The 21,323-nt window shown below is 43.6% G+C and overlaps 1 protein-coding gene across 19 annotated transcripts in view; it reads left to right on the plus strand.

The window, feature by feature from the left end:
- CLOCK (clock circadian regulator) overlaps positions 1–21,096 on the plus strand; it is a 1,126,282-nt gene extending 1,105,186 nt beyond the window's left edge. For all 19 annotated transcript variants that reach the window (XM_069200997.1, XM_069201058.1, XM_069201081.1 and 16 more), the window contains one exon: positions 19,756–21,096. In XM_069200997.1, the coding sequence (XP_069057098.1) occupies positions 19,756–19,920 (165 nt within the window). In that variant the 3' untranslated portion in view covers positions 19,921–21,096. The remainder of the gene's footprint in view (positions 1–19,755) is intronic.
- Positions 21,097–21,323: the final 227 nt, after the last annotated feature.

The raw sequence follows: 21,323 nt of genomic DNA on the forward strand, positions 1-21,323 counted from the left end.
TCCGTCCCAAAAGTGACGGAAAAGTGACGGATTTACCACCAGCCGTATTACGAGTCCATTATATCCTATGGAACTCGTAATACGGCTGGTGGTATATCCGTCACTTTACCGTCACTTTTGGGACGGATTAACACTCCTCCAAAGTTAGAATCACCCCCTAAATTTGTAGCCAAGGGCTGCGAATCGTAAAACTATCCGATCGACCCAGGCAATATGGATGTTGAGGTCGACATCTGTGAAATAGATGTCATCCACACAGGACAACGCCCCTGGGGATGAAAACAGCCCAGGATATTCTGATGGCCCTGTGGTAAATGGCAAAATCGTTTTTGTGAGCCAAATGAGAACTTGCTTAAGTCCAAACTTTCAGGTGCTAGGTTTTGGCACAAGTAACCATTGGAGCTATCCAAGGTTTGTTTTGTATTTTTTGTGCACAATATTGTTGATAAGTGCTGTGCTGTGTATATTTTGTATTGCATATGTGCGTCTGTAGTTGTTTGTGTCTATAATCTAAGACTGTTCTATATGAATAGTCTGGTTTTGCAACGGGGAATAAATGGTTATTCATTGCAGAGGTGCATGGCTCAATTTACTCCCTTGTTCTCGATTTAGGTGAGAATTTCTTTCACTGGGGCGTTAGCCTCATGTTTAACGAGATATTGGCGTTGAGGCTGAGGTGTGGACCTAATAGGTATTACATGGTAGAGGGAGTCCTTATCCCACCCTACATGGTTGCAGTATAGCGAGGGTGCCTGCGCTAAAGCCCAGTCATCAGCATAGGCTTCTTATACCACCTCTGGAAGAGGAGCTGAGAAAGAAGGCAAAATGATATGTTCCCTATGTGGGAGCTTGCGGACAAATTCTGGTGGCCAGTCTTTTTCTGCCAAAAGGATATCACAATTAAATTCTTCCCAGAAAATTACTTCTATAGTGCACTCTATGTGGGTCATTCCTACCCCGGCGGGCCAAAAGGCCGCCCGCCCGCCCAGCGGGAAAGCCCCAGCAACGATGAAGCCGGCTCCGAATGGTGCCGGCAGAGTTGCTGGTGTGCGACGGGTGCAGTTGCACCCGTCGCGATTTTCAGTGTCTGCTTTGCAGACATTGAAAATCTTAATGGGGCCCTGTTAGGGGGACCCACGACACCCGTTCCCGCCATCCTGTTTCTGCCGGTGAAAACCGCCAGAAACAGGATGGCGGGCCGTGGAGGATTCCCTGGGGCAGGCCGCGGCTTTACCGCCGCGGTCAGAATGGCCCCTGAAGCACCGCCAGCCTGTTGGCGGTGCTTCCTCTGTCCCCTGCCCTGGCGGTCCATGACCGCCAGGGTAGGAATGACCCCCTATGTCTCCTTCTATTTGGATACTTATCTAGTAAAACCAGTTGGGTGTGGAGACGTGCCTGTCTGCAGTCTCGACTACAAGAAATTTGTTAGTTGCTGTCGCATCCAGGTGATCTGTCGGATTCTGGCAACATATTGTGACCTCGCTGTCTTGCACAATCACTGCCCACGTCTTGTTCTTCAGCAATGTTCTCAATGTTGCTGGATTGTTTGATAGCTATCGCTGCCACCTTTTTCTTTTTAAATTGTGGCTTTTGTTGAGGAGATTTGTCCTTTTTCTTTTCTGTGGATCACTGTGAGTCCTTCTTTGTCTTCACGTAGTCATTGCATTGCTTTGACCGACCCACTCTCTTACTTCGTTTATCCAGCATGTCCTAAAAGGAACGAGAGGGACGTGTATCATTATATTGGTATCTATCGGTGTATTTAATGTCTCTCCTTGTTTTGGAGGTTGTATTGCCTTTCAGAGGTCTCCGGATGTGGAGAATTCGCTCTCTAACTTCTTTTGTCTTTATTTTGTTTTTGTTTGTCCCAGCGTTTTTTTAGAACCCTCTTTTTGCTTGTTTAATACCTTCTTTTTAGGGGTGGTACTTTGTATTTGTACTTTTGTTGGTCTGGCCCCCAAACTAACCCGTCCTATAATTGTATATGTTTCAGGAATAATTTTGGGTAGTTTGCGCTCCTGTTCCTGTTGAGGAACCTCCCGGAGCCACTGGCGGACTGCTAATGCAGCTGCTTCCCCTTTAATGTCACTGAGAATAATTGAGGAGACTATGTCAAAGTTGCACACAGTTTGATCCCTAAGTCTATGGCTGGGAAGCCCCATATTCATCTTGAATTTGTTCCAACACTTCTGGTAAATTAGCAAGTGTTGGAGTACCATGTGTGGTAGCGTAGATTGTGGCGAAGACTGTACCCCAAGTGGCACAGATTACAGGGAACCATTCTGAATAGGAAGCACATTGTGAGAATTCTATGTTTGTCTTGGGGTTACGTATGGGTAAACACTGCTTCCAGTGGATTTGTTTTTTGTGCTATCCAGAACTGAATTTTCTCCAGCTCTGTGGGTGCTTTACCCATGATTGAGTGGACTGTTTGTCGATTAATGCCTGTAACGGCCAATTGGTGAATAGCTGGTACAGCCCTTGCTGGGGCGGCGTTCAAAGTTTGCATAACGAACTGTACTAGTCATCTGTAAATTGCTACTAGCTCATTATAAAGTGTGTGTACGTTGTCTACTTGCATAGCCTGTATACCAGGATGTGGTTTGTATGTGGCAAACATAGGCCAGGTTGGTCCGTCATTACTTAGAGGACATAATCTCACTGGTTGCATTACATGTGGTAGGGCATCATTAAACCAGTTTTGGTGATCTTCATGAGAAAGTGGTATTTCTAGGTTTTGATAAGCTTGGTACTGCTGTGGTACATTTTCTACTCTGTGTGTGTGAAAGGCATGTGTATTTGCATTTATTTCAGGAAAGATGACCCAAGAGTAAAATGTTTCTGTTTGGTAAGCTCTATTTGCTTCTACAGCAAATGTTACTTCCCCGCCCTCATCTGTTAAGCCATGGGTTGGGAGATACTGCATTAAGGCTTGTCTGCAGTTCTCCAGAATATTTATGGCATTAGCCTTGTTTAGTAATAAGCAACAGAGAAGGGAACACCAAATGAGGAGAAATCCTTTTAAAAGTTCAAACTTGAACAACCTACAGTTTAGCTAGGTACTCCCTATTTAACTGAGGAGGATCATCCCGAAGACCACGGACGTCTCTGTAAAATGGTACTTAGGGTACCTGCTGTGTGTGGGACAGAGATACTCAGGGCGATTAGTAAATAAGTGCCTAAATGCCATTGTTGGTGACGTCATATCGTGAATGACTCTCACCTCTCCGCGAGACTGCTCGATTAGGGGTGGCAGCCCTTTTGTTCGTAGGTGACAGTCACTTCTATGCCAGAAAGATGCTGTTGGCCCAAACCTCCCGGCTCTCTAGCAGTACCTTACCCAAACCCCAAGTAGGAAAAGTGATATCTGACGGCCTAGCACATGGACTCTGGAGACCTCTCATGGAAGTTGTGGTGCTACAAATCTTGCCTCTTTTCTCTCGTTAGAAATAAGTCTCTCACATACAGGCAACAAAGAAAATGCAGCACCGTTTTCACTATATTTATTGAAAAGACTGCAATCTACAGTTGAATGCATGTGTTTCAGTGATTATGACAAGGGGAAATAACAGAGGCAGAATGGTGAGGACAAAAGTGGTAAATCTGAAACCCCCCCATCATATTACAGTAAACATGAAATATGCAAATACTAGTGATAAGGCCTTAACCCTACCCTAAAGCGAGAGCTGGGCATGATCAGCCTAATCTGCCAGTACAGTGTCCTTGAGAAATGCCCCCAACCCTGTTTCCTTGGGATGAGATCGGCCTTTTAGTCTCTGGATCAGCAGTTGTAGAGATACAAGGCTGTGATTCGCTGCAAAGCAGCGTGAAGTCTGATTGGTGTATCCTGGTGGTACCCCCCTCTAATGACCTTGGTCTTGTGAGGTGTGTTTATAGGGCAGATGTTATTGTTTGTGCAGGAATCACAACACGAGTAGGTACCTAAACATCAGATTGTGTACGCAAACTTGTGTCAGCAATTACATAACAAATACCTGACATGTTTGCATTCTGTTCTTGTCAACATAAAACAAAAGGAGCATGATGACATTACCTACGCACATCACTGACAATGAAGCTTTCTCAGAATAACACTGATTACAAATATGAAAACATTTCTTTAAAATGCGTGTATCTGCAAGCAACGCTAAAAGGAAATAAATAATTAAATGGAATAAAACAGAGCATGAAGTAGGTCAAAGGGTACTAGGTAAAAAAGGAAACAGGTCTGCAAGCTAAGCTATCTTCTGTGCCCAGGTAGGGAACTAAAATAGAACCACGACAAAGTCTCTAATGTTATCTTGACAGCCAGGCATCCCTCAACCAAAATTGTATACGCCAGTCGTTTGAAGACATTTGTGGCATGATGCACAGACAAGTCTGTTGACCCCCTTTCTGAGGTTCTCTTGTTTATACTTTCTTTGGCCCAGCAGGGCTCTGCAATGGACACTCTCAAAGGTTATTTATCTTCTATCTGTGCGCTTTTGAGGTTGCCTGATCAACCTTCCTTGTTTAAGTCTCCAATTGTAAATAGGCTCCTTAAAGGCCTTACTCATGTTTCCTCTATCTCCATTCATTATGCCCCAATGGGATTTGAATTTTAATTTTGACATTTCTGTTGTGCGCTCCATTCGAGCCTCTCCACAATTGTCCTCTCTGGCTTCTCACTTTGAAAACAGCCTTCCTTGTGGCCATTACATCTGCCCGCAGGATGAGTGAGCTGCAAGGTTTGTCATCTAAGCCATCCTGCTTTTCCATCTACCCTGACAAAGTGGTGCTTCACACTAGGGCTTCCTTTTTGCCAAAAATGGCCATGCCCTTTCATGTAGGCCAATCCATCATCTTACCTACTTTTTAATCACCCCTGCATCCTTCTAAGAAAGAGGAGAGACTCCACTGTCGAAACCCAAAAGGAGCTTTGGCATTCTACCTTGATCCTACAAAAGAGTTCCAGGTGGATGATCAACTCTTTGTTGGTTATGTGAGTGTGAAAAAAGGTCAGCCAATACTGAAGTGGACCATCACCCATTGGGTGGTACTCTGTATTAAAATCTGATACGCACTGGCCAAGAAGCAGCCACCTGATGGTTTGTGTGCTCATTCTACTATAGCAACAGCTGCGACTACTGCATTAGAATACGGACTTCCAGTCCTTGATATCTGTCAGGCAGTAACGTAGGCATCCTTGCACACATTCACCAAACACTACTGCCTGGAAAGTCAGGTCCGTAGGGACCGGGCACTTTGCCTGTTCGTTCCTGCAGGACTTTCTAGTTTGATCTTGGTTTGCAGACCCTCCTCTGGGGATGGTATGGCTTTTTCACAAGTTAAGGAATCTGCATCTAGAAGATTCCTTGCTGACCCCTCCTGCCTCCCCGCTCTGCAAACTGATTTCCAGGGGCAGGGACTCCCCTTTCAGGGCCTTAGTTTTGACGCACCAGTGGTAGTGTACTTTAAGGCTCTGCGCTTCTGGCGTGGAAAGTCATGAAAAGAAACTGATGGCAGGGTGCAAGTGTGGTGCCTATATAGGACCCGCAACATCATATCCAGCACAGACAATGCCAATAATAGACGCAGAGCCAATCGACTCCTCCTGGCGGAGGAAAAATATCTGGATCCAGACTGACACCTGGGGAAAATTCACAAGGTAAGGAATCTGCAACTAGAATATATCTATACCAGATAAGGCATTACTGAAGGTAAATAACTTTTAATTTTAGTGGACTGTTGCACATAGCGTAGGTGATTGTTGAAAGAGTTACTCTAGATGTTGTGATCAATGCCTTGGAGGACTTTTTGTTTTTTCAGGGAAGGCCTTTCAGAATTTCTGGTTTCAGATAGTGATCCTCATTATGCAAGTTCTATATTTTCAACTTGTCTCCCAAAGTGTGGCATTAACCACAGAATAATTGCTTTAGGTCCCCCTTATGCTAAAGGGCAGGTGGACAGTTTTAACTCTGTTATCGAGAAGCCATGCAGTAAGAGGTTAGCTGGGGACTCTGGCGGAAAAAGCCTTTTCGAGCATCACTACTTTCTTACAGGCTGTACCCAATACAGAGACAGATTTTTCCTGTTTGAGCTACTTAGGGGGTGGAAGCCTGGATTGCTTTTAGCGCATTACAAATTGAATGGGAGGTCTGGGATCTCTGGTGTTTTAGAATCATAGAGGAACTCCATCTATAAAGAGCATAGAGCACCGAGGGAATCCATTTATAAAGAGTACTTCATAGGGTGGACGAGTATAAGCAGAGGATTGAATGGTGCATCGCAAGAAAAAGGTGAAGAATTTCCCTTTGGGTGGTCCAAGTGGGACAGCTTGTTCACGCAAGGTTGCCTGTGGGGAACGTGGAAGTGCGAGCTCAACGTGGTCATACTCATTCAAGGTTATAGAGAATTTTAAAGGTGCTGTGAGATTAGAAGGGACAACTGTGGGGGTCTTAAACAGAATGTTGATTTTTCAATAGGTCATGTGACCAGATTCCATACTGTTTGTTGGAAGGAAGAAAACCAGCAGAGAATGTGATTCTTGACTTGGAGGCTCCCGGTTTGAGGCATCCATTGAGTTCATGCTCAGTTGCAACTGATGAAATAAGGCATCCTACTGATACAAGTTTTATACCAGAAAGCGTTACAAGTGGGGGAATTGATCCCAAGTGTCCTACTTCAACGAAGTGTAGAGATTGTGTTTTGTCTTAGAGTTTACTATTAGGACTTTCCTTTGAAGTTTCGGTTGTTAGGGGGTGAATGGGTGTGGCAGGTTCCTCGTGAGTGTGGAATATCGAATGTGGTGATGAAAGGGGAGAATTAGAATGCAATTGCACTTGGAGGACCAGCCGGGGAGATGAAACACATAACGTTTGTTGCCGCACACCCTTGTTTTTCCTTTTTTTCTTGGGAATTCATTTGCTGAAAAGAAAACAGTTGTATTTTCTGTTCAGTTATGATCTTAAATTGTATCAATATGGATCTGATTTGATTCTGTGAATTAGAGGATTTGCGTGCATAGCAAACAAGGTGGACAATGGGGTCAGTCACCAATGTGTTTCTCTTTCAACTGAGAAGACCTTTGAAAGTCTGGCTGACACAGATTAATGCTACTGGGTTTACAAAGATTGCTCAGTTCCTTATGGCAAACGTATCCAGCATAGACAATTGCTCCAGTACTCATTTAGGTATCATTCATCTGCCTACCAGATCTGTACTGACTTCCTATCCTGGATATTGGGGTTGAAAGGAAGAATGATTAATAAGATCCAGAAATCCAGTTTGCCTGGGAAGTATTGCCCTGAAAAGAAAAGGCTTCAATTCCCATCCTCTAACTCGTGTGTTATAATTACAGCTGCAGCCTCTCCTCCTGCTGAAAGATTTTCTGTAACTGGGGACTGTTCTATCTGGAAATTTGAGGCTACTGAACCGGGATCATACTTTATAGTCTCTATGGAGTGCTTCTTATGTCATAACTTCTTTCTTCGCCACACCTTCTCCCATACTGTTGTATCCTGGTCATATGCTTGGGTTGCCTAGGGTCTTGTGTTTGAGCTTCCGATGCGGCTACGGAACAGGAAAGCTTTTGAAAAGTTAAGCAGCCAGTGTCCTATCACTCTCCCTCTTGCTGTTATATCCAGCTCTGCTTTTAGTTGCATGAGAACAGACATTCCAGCAACTTTAAACTTTGCACTATGAAAATGTATGTAGTATGGAATAAACAAATGGTCTACACTTAATACTGCATCCACCAGTGGTGATCATCCCACCTATGGGCAAACTAAGGTCTTGGGGAACCCATCAGCGCTCTTAAATACCATATAAAACACCCCAATTATAAAATAAACACACAGAATGCCATACTGGTATCAGCATCTGAAACTACCCACCCCCCAGATAGCAAACACATTTGTTTAATGCATTGTGCACTGACAAATGTTCGAAGTCTTCACAAGCCATCTTTTAAATGAAAAGTTGTGGAAAGTTACTTGGGATTAGGTTCTCGATCTTCTGTTGTCATCTTCATCTCCAGACCACATCACAGGGATCAAATGGCTTTGTCCACTTTGTATTTTGAGCAACAAACTTGGAATTACCATTCTTCATCTATTTCCAGACTCAGTAGATTTGAGGGAAGGTGGCAAAATCAAAGTCCTGCTGTAACCCAAACCCTGATAGACTATGAACCCTCAGCTAATCAGAGTGGCTATTATCAGAGCTCTTATATAATGATGAGGCTGCTATAATGTGTTACCTTACTGCATGGCACCAAAAGGAACAAGCGGATTCTACACCCTAACCTTTACACAAGAGGAACGGTCAATCAGCACCTAAAAATAAGAGACATTGCCGTACTAAACAAAAGAACATGAAATCCACTTTGAAAATACTCAAGCATCATGCACAAGGTTTTCTGGGGTATTGATGCGGCCTCCTATATTACAGAAAGCCAATAGGTCTGGTGTATAACTTATAGCCTGTTCATTAATTGGTGGGTTTGTTTGTTGTATTGTGGATTGGCAACCAACTATGCAAGACTTAATGCTTGAATGATTGTACGTTTCCAGCCATCCATGTACTCATCATACATGTATTCATGCCCCATTGCATCTAGCCTTTGACTCATTCTTGCATGCACCTTCTTGCCAATTACGAATGCTAGACATAAACTCACTAGATGTTGAAGAGGCAAGTTTGAATATAAGCTAGACCAATTGGCTTTGCAATGTTTCTAAAGATGGAAGATCTCTGGCTTTTAAACAAAAGTACCTCTTAATTGTATATTGGTGTGAATGTGGAGGGGTTATTGTGGACAGGTTATTGTGGATCGTTGAGTGGTTGAAATCAAGAACACATCAATAAATGGATGAATGCATGCTTCCATTCATACACTCTGCCGTCCATCCTACCACCCATTTGCTTATTATCTGTCCACATAGTCAGTCATCCTTCCAGTCATGCATCCATTAAACCACTGATTGATTTATTCTTCCTCCTACCCATATACACACATCCCCATGCAAACACACACATACTTCCACTATTTTTCTCATCAGTGAAGAGTTTCTCTTATTGCTTATTTTAGATGGAAATTAAATCGCTGGAAGACCAGAGCTGCTACTACTGTGCAGGAATGAGTGAATCAGCTTTCACACATGCATAGCTGCCAAGCTGCACAGCCGCAAACTTGGAATTGGTTTTCTTTAATAGAAAACACAGTCAAAAGTGCCAGCTTTCCATGCACAGGTAGCCAATTAAAACAACCATTGGCTAAGTCAAGCAGTCAGTCTGGCTCCTCAAATACATGTTTGCCAGCACTGGTGGCCATTAGTAAACAATAAAGTAGCCAAGTGCTGCAATTGTATGAAGACGCACAGACAACGATTTTGAATGTTTTTGAAATCTTTTAGCATTGTGTAGTGTTCTAAGGTGGCTAATGAATTGAATGTACACCAGCCAGCTTGGAAAGCTAAAGCAATATAAAGCATTGAAAAAGCATTCCAAGATGCCCTCTTACATGGAATTGCATGGGCTGACCTTATGGAACGATCATAGTTACGGTGTTAGAAAAAACATTCAAAGATGGCTGCCTGTGGGTGCACATGCAATCATACACATTGGTGACCATCTTGGAATTTTGTGTCATACTTTATTATTTTACCAATCCAATGTGGTCAATCACTATTTTGGAATGGTAAACTAATAAGTTATGCACAGAATACCATGCACATTGAGATGCAGGTGTGGCCTGGTAGCAGAATGCTTGTCACTGGTGGGCACTTACAAATAGTCACTGGCAAACCAAACAAAATCTGAGCCATTTCTGGTGAGTGTGGTCTGTGTGATAATCACTGTATGTTGTGTTATATTTGTGGATGCACAAGCAGACACCACACATACAGGAACCCAGGCAAATGGACCAAGTGCATAGAAGCACATATACATATTACACATAGAGGCACTGTTAGAAATGGGGTCTCTGTCATAGTATGAAACCTGTACAAGCAGGAACCATGATCCTAGTCAGGGTAAGTCAGATACACACTAAAAGATAACCTGTGCTCACCCCCTGGTAGCTTGGCACAGAGCAGTCATGTTTATCTAAAGAGGCTGTGTGTAAAGTATTTGTGCAACACACAACCACAGTAACACAATGAAAATACAACAAAAAGACTCCACACTAGGTTATAAAAATAGACAATGATTTTGTAAATAAATCTAGCCCAAAACAGCAAAAATCTAATAAGGAGAAGTCTAGTTATGAATTTTAAAGAATAAAAAGAGTTTGCCAGGTTTCTCCGTGCTGTCCGGGGGATGCGTTGACCTCCAAGCTGCTGAGATGGCGATGCGTGGTTTCGAGCTTCGGGCTGTCAAGGCAATGCATTGTTTCTGAGAGTGATGTGTCGGTTCTACTTCCGCAACCGGGTTGATGCGACTGTTCTGCTCCAAGCAGACTGGAGATGCATCAATTTTTCTGGTGCAAGCATCTGGGTCCACGTTCGGTGAACCGGTCACAGGAGCAAGGGTAGAGACTTTGATATCCACGAGTCTCAAGCAACAGGTGGCAAGCCAGCAAGCCCTTGGACAATACTTGGGATGTAAGGCAGAGTCCAGCTCTCCCTCAGCAGGGTCTGAGAGCAGCAGGGCAGCACAGCAGAAAAGCAGTCCAGCAGAGCAACAGTCCTTGATGCAGCACAGTAGTCCTTCTGACAGGGTCCAGTTGTAGGTCCAGAAGTGACTGATTTGGTGGGGTCAGAGACTCAGTACTTAAACCCTGTTGTTCCTTTGAAGTGGGGATGACTTTAAAGAAGGGTGTTTGAAGTATACAGAGGCCCTTTCTTTCCAGCCCTGGCTCCAGACTACCAGTAGGGTGGTAATCAGCCATTTGTGTGGGGAAAGGCACTACCTATTCAGATGTGTCAGCTCCTCCCTCGCTTCATGCCCAGGAAGAGCCATCAGAATGCAGATGATTGCTTGGACACACCTAACTTTCCTGTGTTTGTGGCTGTCTAAAGGGAATGCACAAAGTGTAGCTGTCAATCACCCCAGACGTGTACTGGAGGCAGGCTGCAGGCACACAGCTTTAAGAGCAGAGAAAGGTTCACTTTCTAAAAGTGGCATTTCTAAAATAGTAATGTTAAATCTACCTTTACCTGTAAAGAGGATTTATCATTACTGTTCCAGTGATATGAAACATGACACAGCTTACCCTTCTCAATCAGGAGTTACAGCTTGAAAGTGTAAAAAGGAATTGCCAGTGTTAACCTATGAGAGGAGTAGGCCTTACAGTAGTGAAAAGCTAATTTAGGTGTTTTTCACAACTAGGACGTGCAAAACTTATAAGTACATGCCCTACCTTTTACTTACACAGCAAAGGGTTTTAAATGCCAAGTTGAAGTGGGAATGACACCTGCACACACTGATTCTACAGATGAAGGACTGAGACATGTTTAAAGAGCTACTTGTGTGGGTGGCATAAGCAGTGCTTCAGACCCAGTAGTAGCATTTAATTCATAGGTCCAGGGTATACGCTATACCACTTTATAAGGGACTTACAGGTAAATTAAATATGCTAAAAATGTATACACTCATGTTACCATGTTTAGGGGAGAAGCACTTGCACTGGTCAGTAGTGGTAAATGGTAAAGGGCTCACAGCTCTAAGACCAACAAAGATTCAGCAAAAAGATGAGGCAAGTAGGCAAAAGGTTTGGGGGAAGACCACCCTAAGACTGACAGGTCTAAATGGCACACATTCAAAAGCAGGTGTTTGCTTTAAGTAGTGGAACTCAGATCTGACAATCTGACACCTTGGACTGGCGACTATCTCTAAGACACACATTGACTTTAAACAACAGAATTGTCTCTCCTGGGATTATCCAACTTTCTTATAGGCTGTGCTCACACAGCAAAGCATTTTTATGTTAAATAGATATGGTTAATGTCAGTTCATGCTTCAGCCATTTACATTAACTTGCATAGTCCACAGTAATGATCCCACCTAACTTTTATTAATCAAGTGTATCATAAATGTAAGGAATGGCTAGTTTGAAAGCATAATACTAATCTCAATAAGCAGTGGATTAACCCACTAACATTTGGTTCCTGAATAGAGTAGTACTCACCATGAAGCATTTTAGCGCACGTCAGGGATAGTAAACATAAGTTACCAAAATATTGCGATGACTCATTAGACCACAACTGCTCATTAAAATGTCGTTAATCATGTATAACATGGTGAGAAGGTTGTGAGATATATGTTTTACCGCATACATGTGAACTGTATTTCACTCGTTTTTTGTATATGTGTGGTGTGTGCTATGGAACATCAAGGGGCAGAAACGGGAACATCAAGGGGCAGAAACGGGAGAGGCACAAGATCCCAGTAAACAATGTTAAAACATAATTTTTACACAAACACTCGCTCCTTGAAACAGCATAAGTTTACACATTCAAACACAGAAGCCTACATGTTTTTATTGCAAGGCAGCACAGGGACCTTAGTAAAGGAGTTGAATGCGCCTGCCCCTCGACAGCCAACAAATGAAATAGAAACTATCCAAAATATTGGTCTGAGGAATCCTGATATTGAGGCTACTTCTCTAAAGTTAATGAATGCTAGTTTTTAGTGTTGAGCCTGCGAGTGCATGGACTTGCGCATGTGTTTCGTATGCAAGACACTCATGTGTTCAGTAAAGGGCCTGTCGCTCACTATTTGTTGGCTTCCCGTCGGTCACCTTTACAGCCTCCTTAATTGGCCAGGTCTGATGTAATGTCATTTCCAGCCACTTCTGTGGAGCACCGATTAAGTACAGATTAATTGAAGTTGATTCTGTGCCTGTCCGCTTCTCTCAGCGTGATTGAGGTACTATTTCTCGCCTACTCCGGCTGCCTGATCTTCCCTTTTTTTTATTGGAGTTCATAAGTTGGCACTTTTAAAAAGGGGGCACAAAGGTATGCCTAAAATGTAGGCATTGCCCGTTTTTCTTTTATTACTTCGTACTACCTTTTCAGTGCTTAGACTTTCTTTAAAGAGGACTGTAATTCTTATGGTAAAGAGTGTGATTTGTGGAGTTGGCGCACTTTTTATTTTTTCAGCAGCGCTTCATGCTTCAGCTGTGTGCCTAACTTTTATCTACATGGCGCATGCTTTCAGCTCTGCCTGGTTAAATAGCATTTTTAGCTACAGAAAATGGATTCCCGGTAGCTACTGTCAGGCCTAACTGCCTCCTGTTAATGTTATTCCAAGCATGAGATGTGCTGTCATGAATGTTGCAATAGCAGGGTGTGCAAAGCTGCCCACATTTATATAACATGGTTGTTTATTTACATTAATGAGGGTCCAATGAACGGGTCTGTCATGGGATCTTTAGGAGAAGGGGGTGCCAGGAACTCCCCTTCTGGTTCTTCGCCTGTACTCCTCACGGTTCTGAGCCAGAGGAGCTGACTTGGGTTTTAATATTCCAAACAGATGGGCGTCATCAGACAATGAGGAGGTTGAGAGGGCAGCAGGGGGTGCAGCCACTCACTGCACCATTTGACATTTATTACATCTAATGGAATTTTGTGCATTTAAAAAAGATGTGCTAAAGGAAACGTTTAAATACCCCCACATAGGTCTATGCTCGGCACCGCACACAGATGCAAATCGTTCCCACAGAAGATGTTCATTCTTACAAAACCTATTCTAAGTCTACCTTTTTGGACTGGCTTTCTGTAATAACTTTGCATGAAATAATTCAAAGAAATTTGTATATAATGCTGAATATCTACACACCAAAAACAGTTGTTTATTACTATGAACAAGAGCTTTCCTCATCACTTTGACGGCTTTGTAATTTTCGCAGCCTCAATAAATATATATATATATATATATATATGTATGTATATATAAATATATACACACATTTTGCAGTGTTGGTCCGGTAGTAGCACCGTTAATACCAGGGCCCATGTTTGGATGACCAATCGAGTAATTGTACAACAAATTTCTTCGAAAAGAAGAACACAAAGAGGTAGTCTTGGCATTGGTTGTTAAAAAGCATCTGGTTATACTATTGTACAATAAAGTAAAATACCACCTCCTCCTTATCTGTCACCATCTACCTTTTGAAGAAACTTGGTGAGAGAAATGAAAACTTGTGCAGTGGCCCAATAACACATGTTATTAGAGATACTGTCCCACTAAATGCATATTCATACATTTATGACTACAGTGCAAAGGTCTAATTCGAATTAACTACCACTGTACAGCAAAACGGACATGAGACAAACATTTAACTATTGTTTGTTATTCACATATTGATTGTAGCAAATACTTTATTTGAGGAAAGAACTCTCCCAATAATCATTTGGTCTCTTCAATGTGATTTTACCATACTGGCCAAATGAACCACTTGCATCCTGGTTTTGATTAAGTATCTTTTGTTAAAACAATTACACATGAAAAACGGTCATGGCATAAACCATATATGCAGAAGTGCAGAGTATTATGGGCTATATACTATTATTGTTCTTTGTTGACAGAGTGGAGGCACATCAAGACTCTAGAGACTTTGCCTCTAGTGACTCACCCTCCCCCCCCACTCAACATTGTTAATACATAGAATTGTACATTCTGCACATGTGTATATACATTCACACATAGTCAACACACAAAGCATGCAGAGATTTCAGGGCAAAGACCGGGCGCTGGTGGAGGGTGTCACACAGCTGTTAAGCTCCCATTGGTTCAGCGTGGATGTATGAAGGATTTAGGAGAAGAGTTCATCTTTTATTGTGGAAAAGTTTTAAAGGAAGTTATTGCTCTGTTTCTGGACCAGTCAGGTGTAATCGTATGCAGCATTCTTCTTTGCAAAACGAATTATAGGTTATTGTAAGGGTGTTACATTGCCAAGCAGTTTAACCTTTGTTTTTCTTTTCTCTTTAACAAGTTTCAATATTTATTTCATTTGTTAGTTTCAATGTCATTTAAAAATCTGTGCTTCCTAGTGGTCAGTCATGCCTCTTTGTCCCTCCTTCTTCTGTGTGAGAGCAGGGACCAACTACTGTATAATTACGCTTTGTCCTGTTTATCTGGTCTGTAGGGGACTTTTTGTTTTACTTTGTTTCCTTCTCCTGTCCAGGGAAGCTTCCCTTTTCATTTGCAGAGTCTTCTTCCTCTGAGCTTAGCTGTAAGTAAGGCTATAAATCAAGCTGTTATCTTGGTCACATTTGGTCTTTGTGGGCTCTCTGCCTCATCTCTCAGCTGCCTGGTTCCCGCCCTTCCTTGGATTTTCTTTACCAAGTGTGCCTGCCTGTGTGCTGAGAGCAAGGGCAGTGCATCGCTTGTAATTGCTTATAGCCTAGGCACCCAGCTCTACCAGGGCTCCGCAATCCTTAGAGACAGTGCCCACGTCTGGTCCATACTGGGATCCCACTCCCAGCTCCATCAGTGCACCTCAGTTCACACACTCCAAGCCCTCAACCGTGCCTGTGCCAGGAACCCCATACTCACTGTCTGAAAGAGCACCTCAGTTCTTGCTGTCAGTACACTCTGCTCCAGTACTGGAACCTCGGGTGCTGCTCCATCTGTGCACCTCAGTTCACACACTCCAAGCCCTCAGACGTGCCAGGAACCCCACACATGCTGTCTGCCAGAGCACCTTAGTTCTTGCATTCAGTACACTATGCTGCTTCAGTAATGGGACTTTGGGCACAGCTCCATCAGTGCACTGCAGTTACAAACTCCAAGCCCTCAGCGTGCCAGTGCCAGCGCCAGAACCCCACAAACACTGTCTGCCAGAGAACCTCAGTTCTTACAGTCAGTTCACTCTGCTATTCCAGTACCGGGACCTTTGGCGCAGCTCCATCAGTGCACCTCAGTTCTACCCTGGCGAGGTCACTTCCTTTCCTATACTGGGTCCCCACTCACATGCAGTTCCATTATAGCAGCTCCAGTACTGGGACCTCGGGCACTGCTCCATCAGTGCACCGCAGATCACACAGTCCAAGCCCTCAGCCATGCCAGGCCAGGAGCCCCACACCTGCTGTCTGCCAGAGCACCTCAGTTCTTGCAGTCAGTATACTCTGCTGCTCCAGTACTGGGACCTCGGGCGCAGCTCCATCAGTGCACCACAGTTCACACACTCCAAGCCCTCAGCCATGCATGACACATGCTGTCAGCCAGAGCACCTCAGTTCTTGCAATCAGTACACTCTGCTGCTTCAGTACTGGGACCTCAGGCGCAGCTCCATCAGTGCACCTCAGTTCACAAACTCCAGGCCCTCAGCCGTGCCAGTGCCAGAACCACACACACGCTGTCTGCCAGAGCACCTCAGTTCTTACAGTGAGTACACTCTGCTATTCCAGTACTAGGACCTTTGGCACTGCTCCATCAGTGCACCTCAGTTCTACCCCCGCGAGGTCACTTCCTTTCCTATACTGGGACCCCGCTCACATACAGTTCCATTACAGCAGCTCAATTTGAATATTCAGTCCACTGCTAGGCCAATACTGGACCCAAAAGAGCAAAACGCAGCTCAGCCAGTGCACCTCAAGTCTAACATCCAATGCCTCTGTTGATAGGAACCACAACAGCTCTGCCAAAATCCATCAATTCCAACATACAGTACACATTTCTTCTCAGTACTAAGGCTCACACACATGCCCTTTAGGATTCCTCGCTTCTGTAGTTCAGAGGCAATGCCACTCCCATACTGAGCCCCACTCGCAGCTTCACCAGGGGACTTCCAGACTAACATTCTGCAACACTGGCACTCCAATACTAGGTTCCTCACATAGCTCTGTTAACATAACTCACTTCTGATCATGTGTGCCTGTTACTATTCCAGTAGTGCAGCCCACATACAACTCTGTCACTGCACCTCACCTAACCTGCCGTGCCCTATTAGTCCAATACAGGAATTACACGGTGTTCTGTTTCTCATTCCTCACCTGCTGCCTTTCTGGTATTCCAGCACTGGGCCGGGACACAGCTCTGTCTATACTCCCAATCCTGATCTGAAGCGCCCCAATATTACTGTATTGGGATTCACATACAACTCTGCTAATACACCTTCGGCTGTTCTGCATTGTCTCCTGCTGTTCTGTGTCACACTCTGAGCTCTGTTTGAGGACGTGGGTGAGCCAATTAAGTGTATTCTTAGCTGCCACCTTTATTTGGGAGGGTCTGTTTCACCTATCTTACTCCGTTCTTCCCTTTAATCTGTTTACTCTCAACTGTTTTCTTTCTCCCCCACTTCTCTCTTTCCAGCTCTTAAAATCCACAAGTTAACAGTTTTGCTCTTTCTTTCAACTGTTTATTACTACTCCTCTCCCTCCCCCCCCTTCCTCTTGCTACCTCCTCTTTCAAACTCTCAAAAACTTGATTATTTCTTACTTTGTTTCATTCCTCTCTTTTTTTTTCATCAGGTGTTCATTCTTCCACTATTTTTTTCCTTCCCTTCATTCTTTCTTTGTCTTTTTTTATTTGCTCTTTCCTTTGACTCGGTATGCGTCCTTTCACTTTTTTAAAAAAATCTTTCTTCCTTCTTTTCTCTGGTGTTTTTCTTATCCTCGTCTATCAATTCATGTTTTACTATAAATCCCTCTTTTTCCTATCTGTGTGTGCAAGCCACAAGTTACTTGTCGGGACCCGAAGTGTCAAAGTGGTTTTCTCATTTTGGGGGTCATTCTAAGTATGGCGGGCGGCGGAGGCCGCCCGCCAGACTTCCCCCACCAAAATACCGCTCCGCGGTCGTAAGACCGCTGAGGGTATTTTGGGATTTGCCCTGGGCTGGCAGGCGACCGCCAAAAGGCCGCCCGCCAGCCCAGGGCAAATCAACCTTCCCACGAGGACGCCGGCTCAGAATTGAGCCGGCGTAGTGGGAAGGTGCGACGGGTGCAGTGGCACCCGTCGCGTATTTCAGTGTCTGCAAAGCAGACACTGAAATACAAAGTGGGGCCCTCTTACGGGGGCCCCTGCAGTGCCCATTGGCATGGGCACTGCAGGGGCCCCCAGGGGCCCCGCGGCCCCCCCTACCGCCATCCTGTTCCTGGCGGGAGACCCGCCAGGAACAGGATGGCGGTAGGGGGTGTCAGAATCCCCATGGCGGCGGAGCGCGCTCCGCCGCCATGGAGGATTCTGTAGGGCAGCGGAAAACCGGCGGGAGACCGCCGGTTTTCCTAGTCTGACCGCGGCCGAACCGCCACGGTCAGAATGCCCTGCGGGGCACCGCCGGTCTATCGGCGGTGCTCCCGCCGACCCTGGCACCGGCGGTCTGAGACCGCCGGGGTCAGAATGACCCCCTTTGTGTCTGTGGGAAATGTGTTGGTACATACATGCCCTGGTTCTTTCGCTGCTTGTTTCTCTTGCCATCTCTTTTTTTTCTCTAATGTTAATTTTTCTCTCTCTTTTCACACCTCATTATTTTTTCCTCTTTATCTTTCGTTCACTAGCTTCCTTCCCTTTTTTCTTTTGTCTCACGTTTGCTCTATTTCTTCTCTTAGTTGTGTTTTCATTTTCTCGTTCTTTCTATACCTTCTTTCTTTTATTTCTTTGCGACCCCTTCTCTTTCTTCCTTTTATCTGTTGTATTCTTTCCCTTCTCTTTTTCTGCCCCAACTGCTTTCTCTCCTAAGGCCTAGTTATCAATGAAGCAACAGGTGCAGTGGCACTGGGGCCCAGAGACCTATGGACCTCGCTCAACTCTAATTACTGCTGTTTTTCTTACTGAAATTGCAGTCAGCCATTTCCTTTCTTACTCCAGGGCCCATGACACTGCTACTATGCCACTTGTCCCCTCCATCTTTACTCCTGACTCCCTCTTTCCTTTCACCCTCCAACCTGTTCCAAATGATATTTATTATATGGTGTTTTGAGCAATATACTTCTAATTCCAAACGTTTATTTCTGATAAAGGTATATGTGATAATTGTATATGTTTTAAGTTAGAGGAAGAAGGTAAATGGAAGTATTTTAGTTAATTGCAGGGCCACAGGAATTACATGGCAGAAAAAGACGACATTATGAGGCAGGGTTGACCAATTTATGTGGCAAGAAAAGTCCAGTTATGAATTTACAATGCCAATTGCTCTAACACAAGAAAATGCAAGACCTGTTGAGTTGCAAATGCTTGTTGGTGTCTGTGATCTCACATGGGTGATGTGCTGTAGCAGTTGATGGGTAGCCCATTGAATTCATGCTACGCCAAATATATATATATATATATATATATATATTTGTTTTTGTTTTTTTTACAAAAAACGTAAACTGTGCATCACATATGAAGATCTGTTGGCTGCAGCAACCTCTGTAGAGTTAAGCAGATGTTACAGAAGCCATCGAGTTTGCTCAGTGACTAAAGTTGCCAGTCCAGGAATGCTGCAAGCTGTATCATGATGTGAACTCTTGTATATTCCCAGCCAGTCAAGTGCACTCATTTATATTTATATGGGGATAACAACATTGTGCACAAACAAAATGCAGTCACCCAAAATAGAGCCAGTGACTGGAGTGGCTGACCTACTGTCCCATGCTGTAAGCTGTGGTGTACAGAAAGTGTGATTGACAACTTAGCAGTCTAATGGATGAAGACCACTGAGAGAAAGCCCCTTTATGCATGTACGTATTCAATTTATTTTTAAAGAAACAATAGTCTGTCTCAAAGCCTAGACCTAAAAGCGCGTTAGTAAAGCAAAAGGTTTGACTTTTAGAGCCATTAGCTTTGCCAATGCTTGTTATTCTTGTGTGATTAAAACTATCAATAATCGTTGCTTTTTTTTCCTAACAGGCATCACGCCTGCTCCATGGAAATCAGTCAACACAGCTTATATTGTCAGCTGCTTTTCCACTCCAACAGAACACCTTCGGTCAGCCCCATCCCCAGCACCTGCCTCAGCAACAACTTTCACATCTCAGAACTGACAGCTTGGGCGACAAAGTCCAGCAACCGTAGTATGCCCGTGCAGTGGATTTGGGGCTGTGCCGTAAGCACGTATACTGACGACAGAAGTAGCCATGAACATATAAAGAGGTCGAGCCTTTCAAGACACACTTTGTTGAGAACATCTCTTCGGTAGAGTATAGGAAGTAGGACAGCATGGCCAGTATTGAAAGTACAGTCTGCAAGAGGTGTGTGTTCTCGACACTGGCCTGTGTTCAGGTGTACAGATCACGGTAAACTGTGACCCGAAAAATGCACACTCAGCTCTTTTCAAATATGTTTCTGCAGATCATTTTGTGTGAGTTGAAATGTTAAAATGAAACATAGACAAATATCACCGGAGTACGTTGAAAAATGTGGGACAGCCCAAATTCCCTCTATTTTTGTAAAGATGATTATGGGACACTAAATATTTTCAGAACGTTAAGTGAAATTTACGTTTAGCTGTACCAATGCTGTAAACTTTTATATACATCTTGTAAATATGTCTAGTTAAAAGAGCAAAATATTTTATAAGATGCATGATGGTATTATCTGTAATTGTTGGTGGGTGTGTTTCCTTGAATCTGCGGACATTCTGAAATGTGTTTTTATGTTTGTGTTTACAGTATGATGCGCCATTACTTTGACTTTGTAGAAGTAACTTGTTTGCGATCATCTCGTGATTGTCATGGTTTGTTGAGTGTGGTATAGAGCGTTCGCTATGACTCTAGGTTAAATAATTCAACCATGGTGGTGTGCGAAATGCCTAAGTGGTCAAGACATCAAAATCATCATCTTGATTTCTTTGTTAAAAGTCCAAAAAAAAACATTTTTCCTATTTGCTGCTTAACGGTCTCAAATTTTACCTCTCAGAGCTATTTTTGTCAGAAGCGAAATTGTTTGTGAAGTGCTTTTAAAAGAGTATGTATAAATATATATATATATTTACATTTTATGGTTCTAATGTTGCGAGGGTTCGGTACAGTTTAACTCTGTCGCACAAAGGCAGCTGTTTGTGCGCCACCCTCACGTATGTTCTTGAATGTTTCCTATTGTATAAGAGTACTTAGGGCTATTTAAAAGAAGAAAAGAACACCGTGCTGTGCCTTGACGTTTTGAATCGGTTGATAAATCTATCACTTTGAGTATGCTGTTTTTGTTTTGTTACCTTTGCTAAACAGTTTTAAAGCCTTGGTATGTCACCAACCGAGTATATGAGTTTCTTTTGCTGTTAATTCATCACAAGTTATTGCGCTAATTTAAAACTTAATAATGTTTATTTTAGTAATGGCTGCTAATGGACATCGTAACAGAGTATGCCTTCTTCCTGCATGAATACTCACTGTTTACAATGTGGATGTTGCCAGAACCAACTTTCAGAGGGCACGCTAGGTCTACTACCTGCCGAACCGTGTGGGTTGAAGCCTTCTACT

The sequence above is a fragment of the Pleurodeles waltl genome, chromosome 1_2 (assembly GCF_031143425.1).
Source record: "Pleurodeles waltl isolate 20211129_DDA chromosome 1_2, aPleWal1.hap1.20221129, whole genome shotgun sequence".
Classification (NCBI taxonomy): Eukaryota; Metazoa; Chordata; class Amphibia; order Caudata; family Salamandridae; genus Pleurodeles; species Pleurodeles waltl.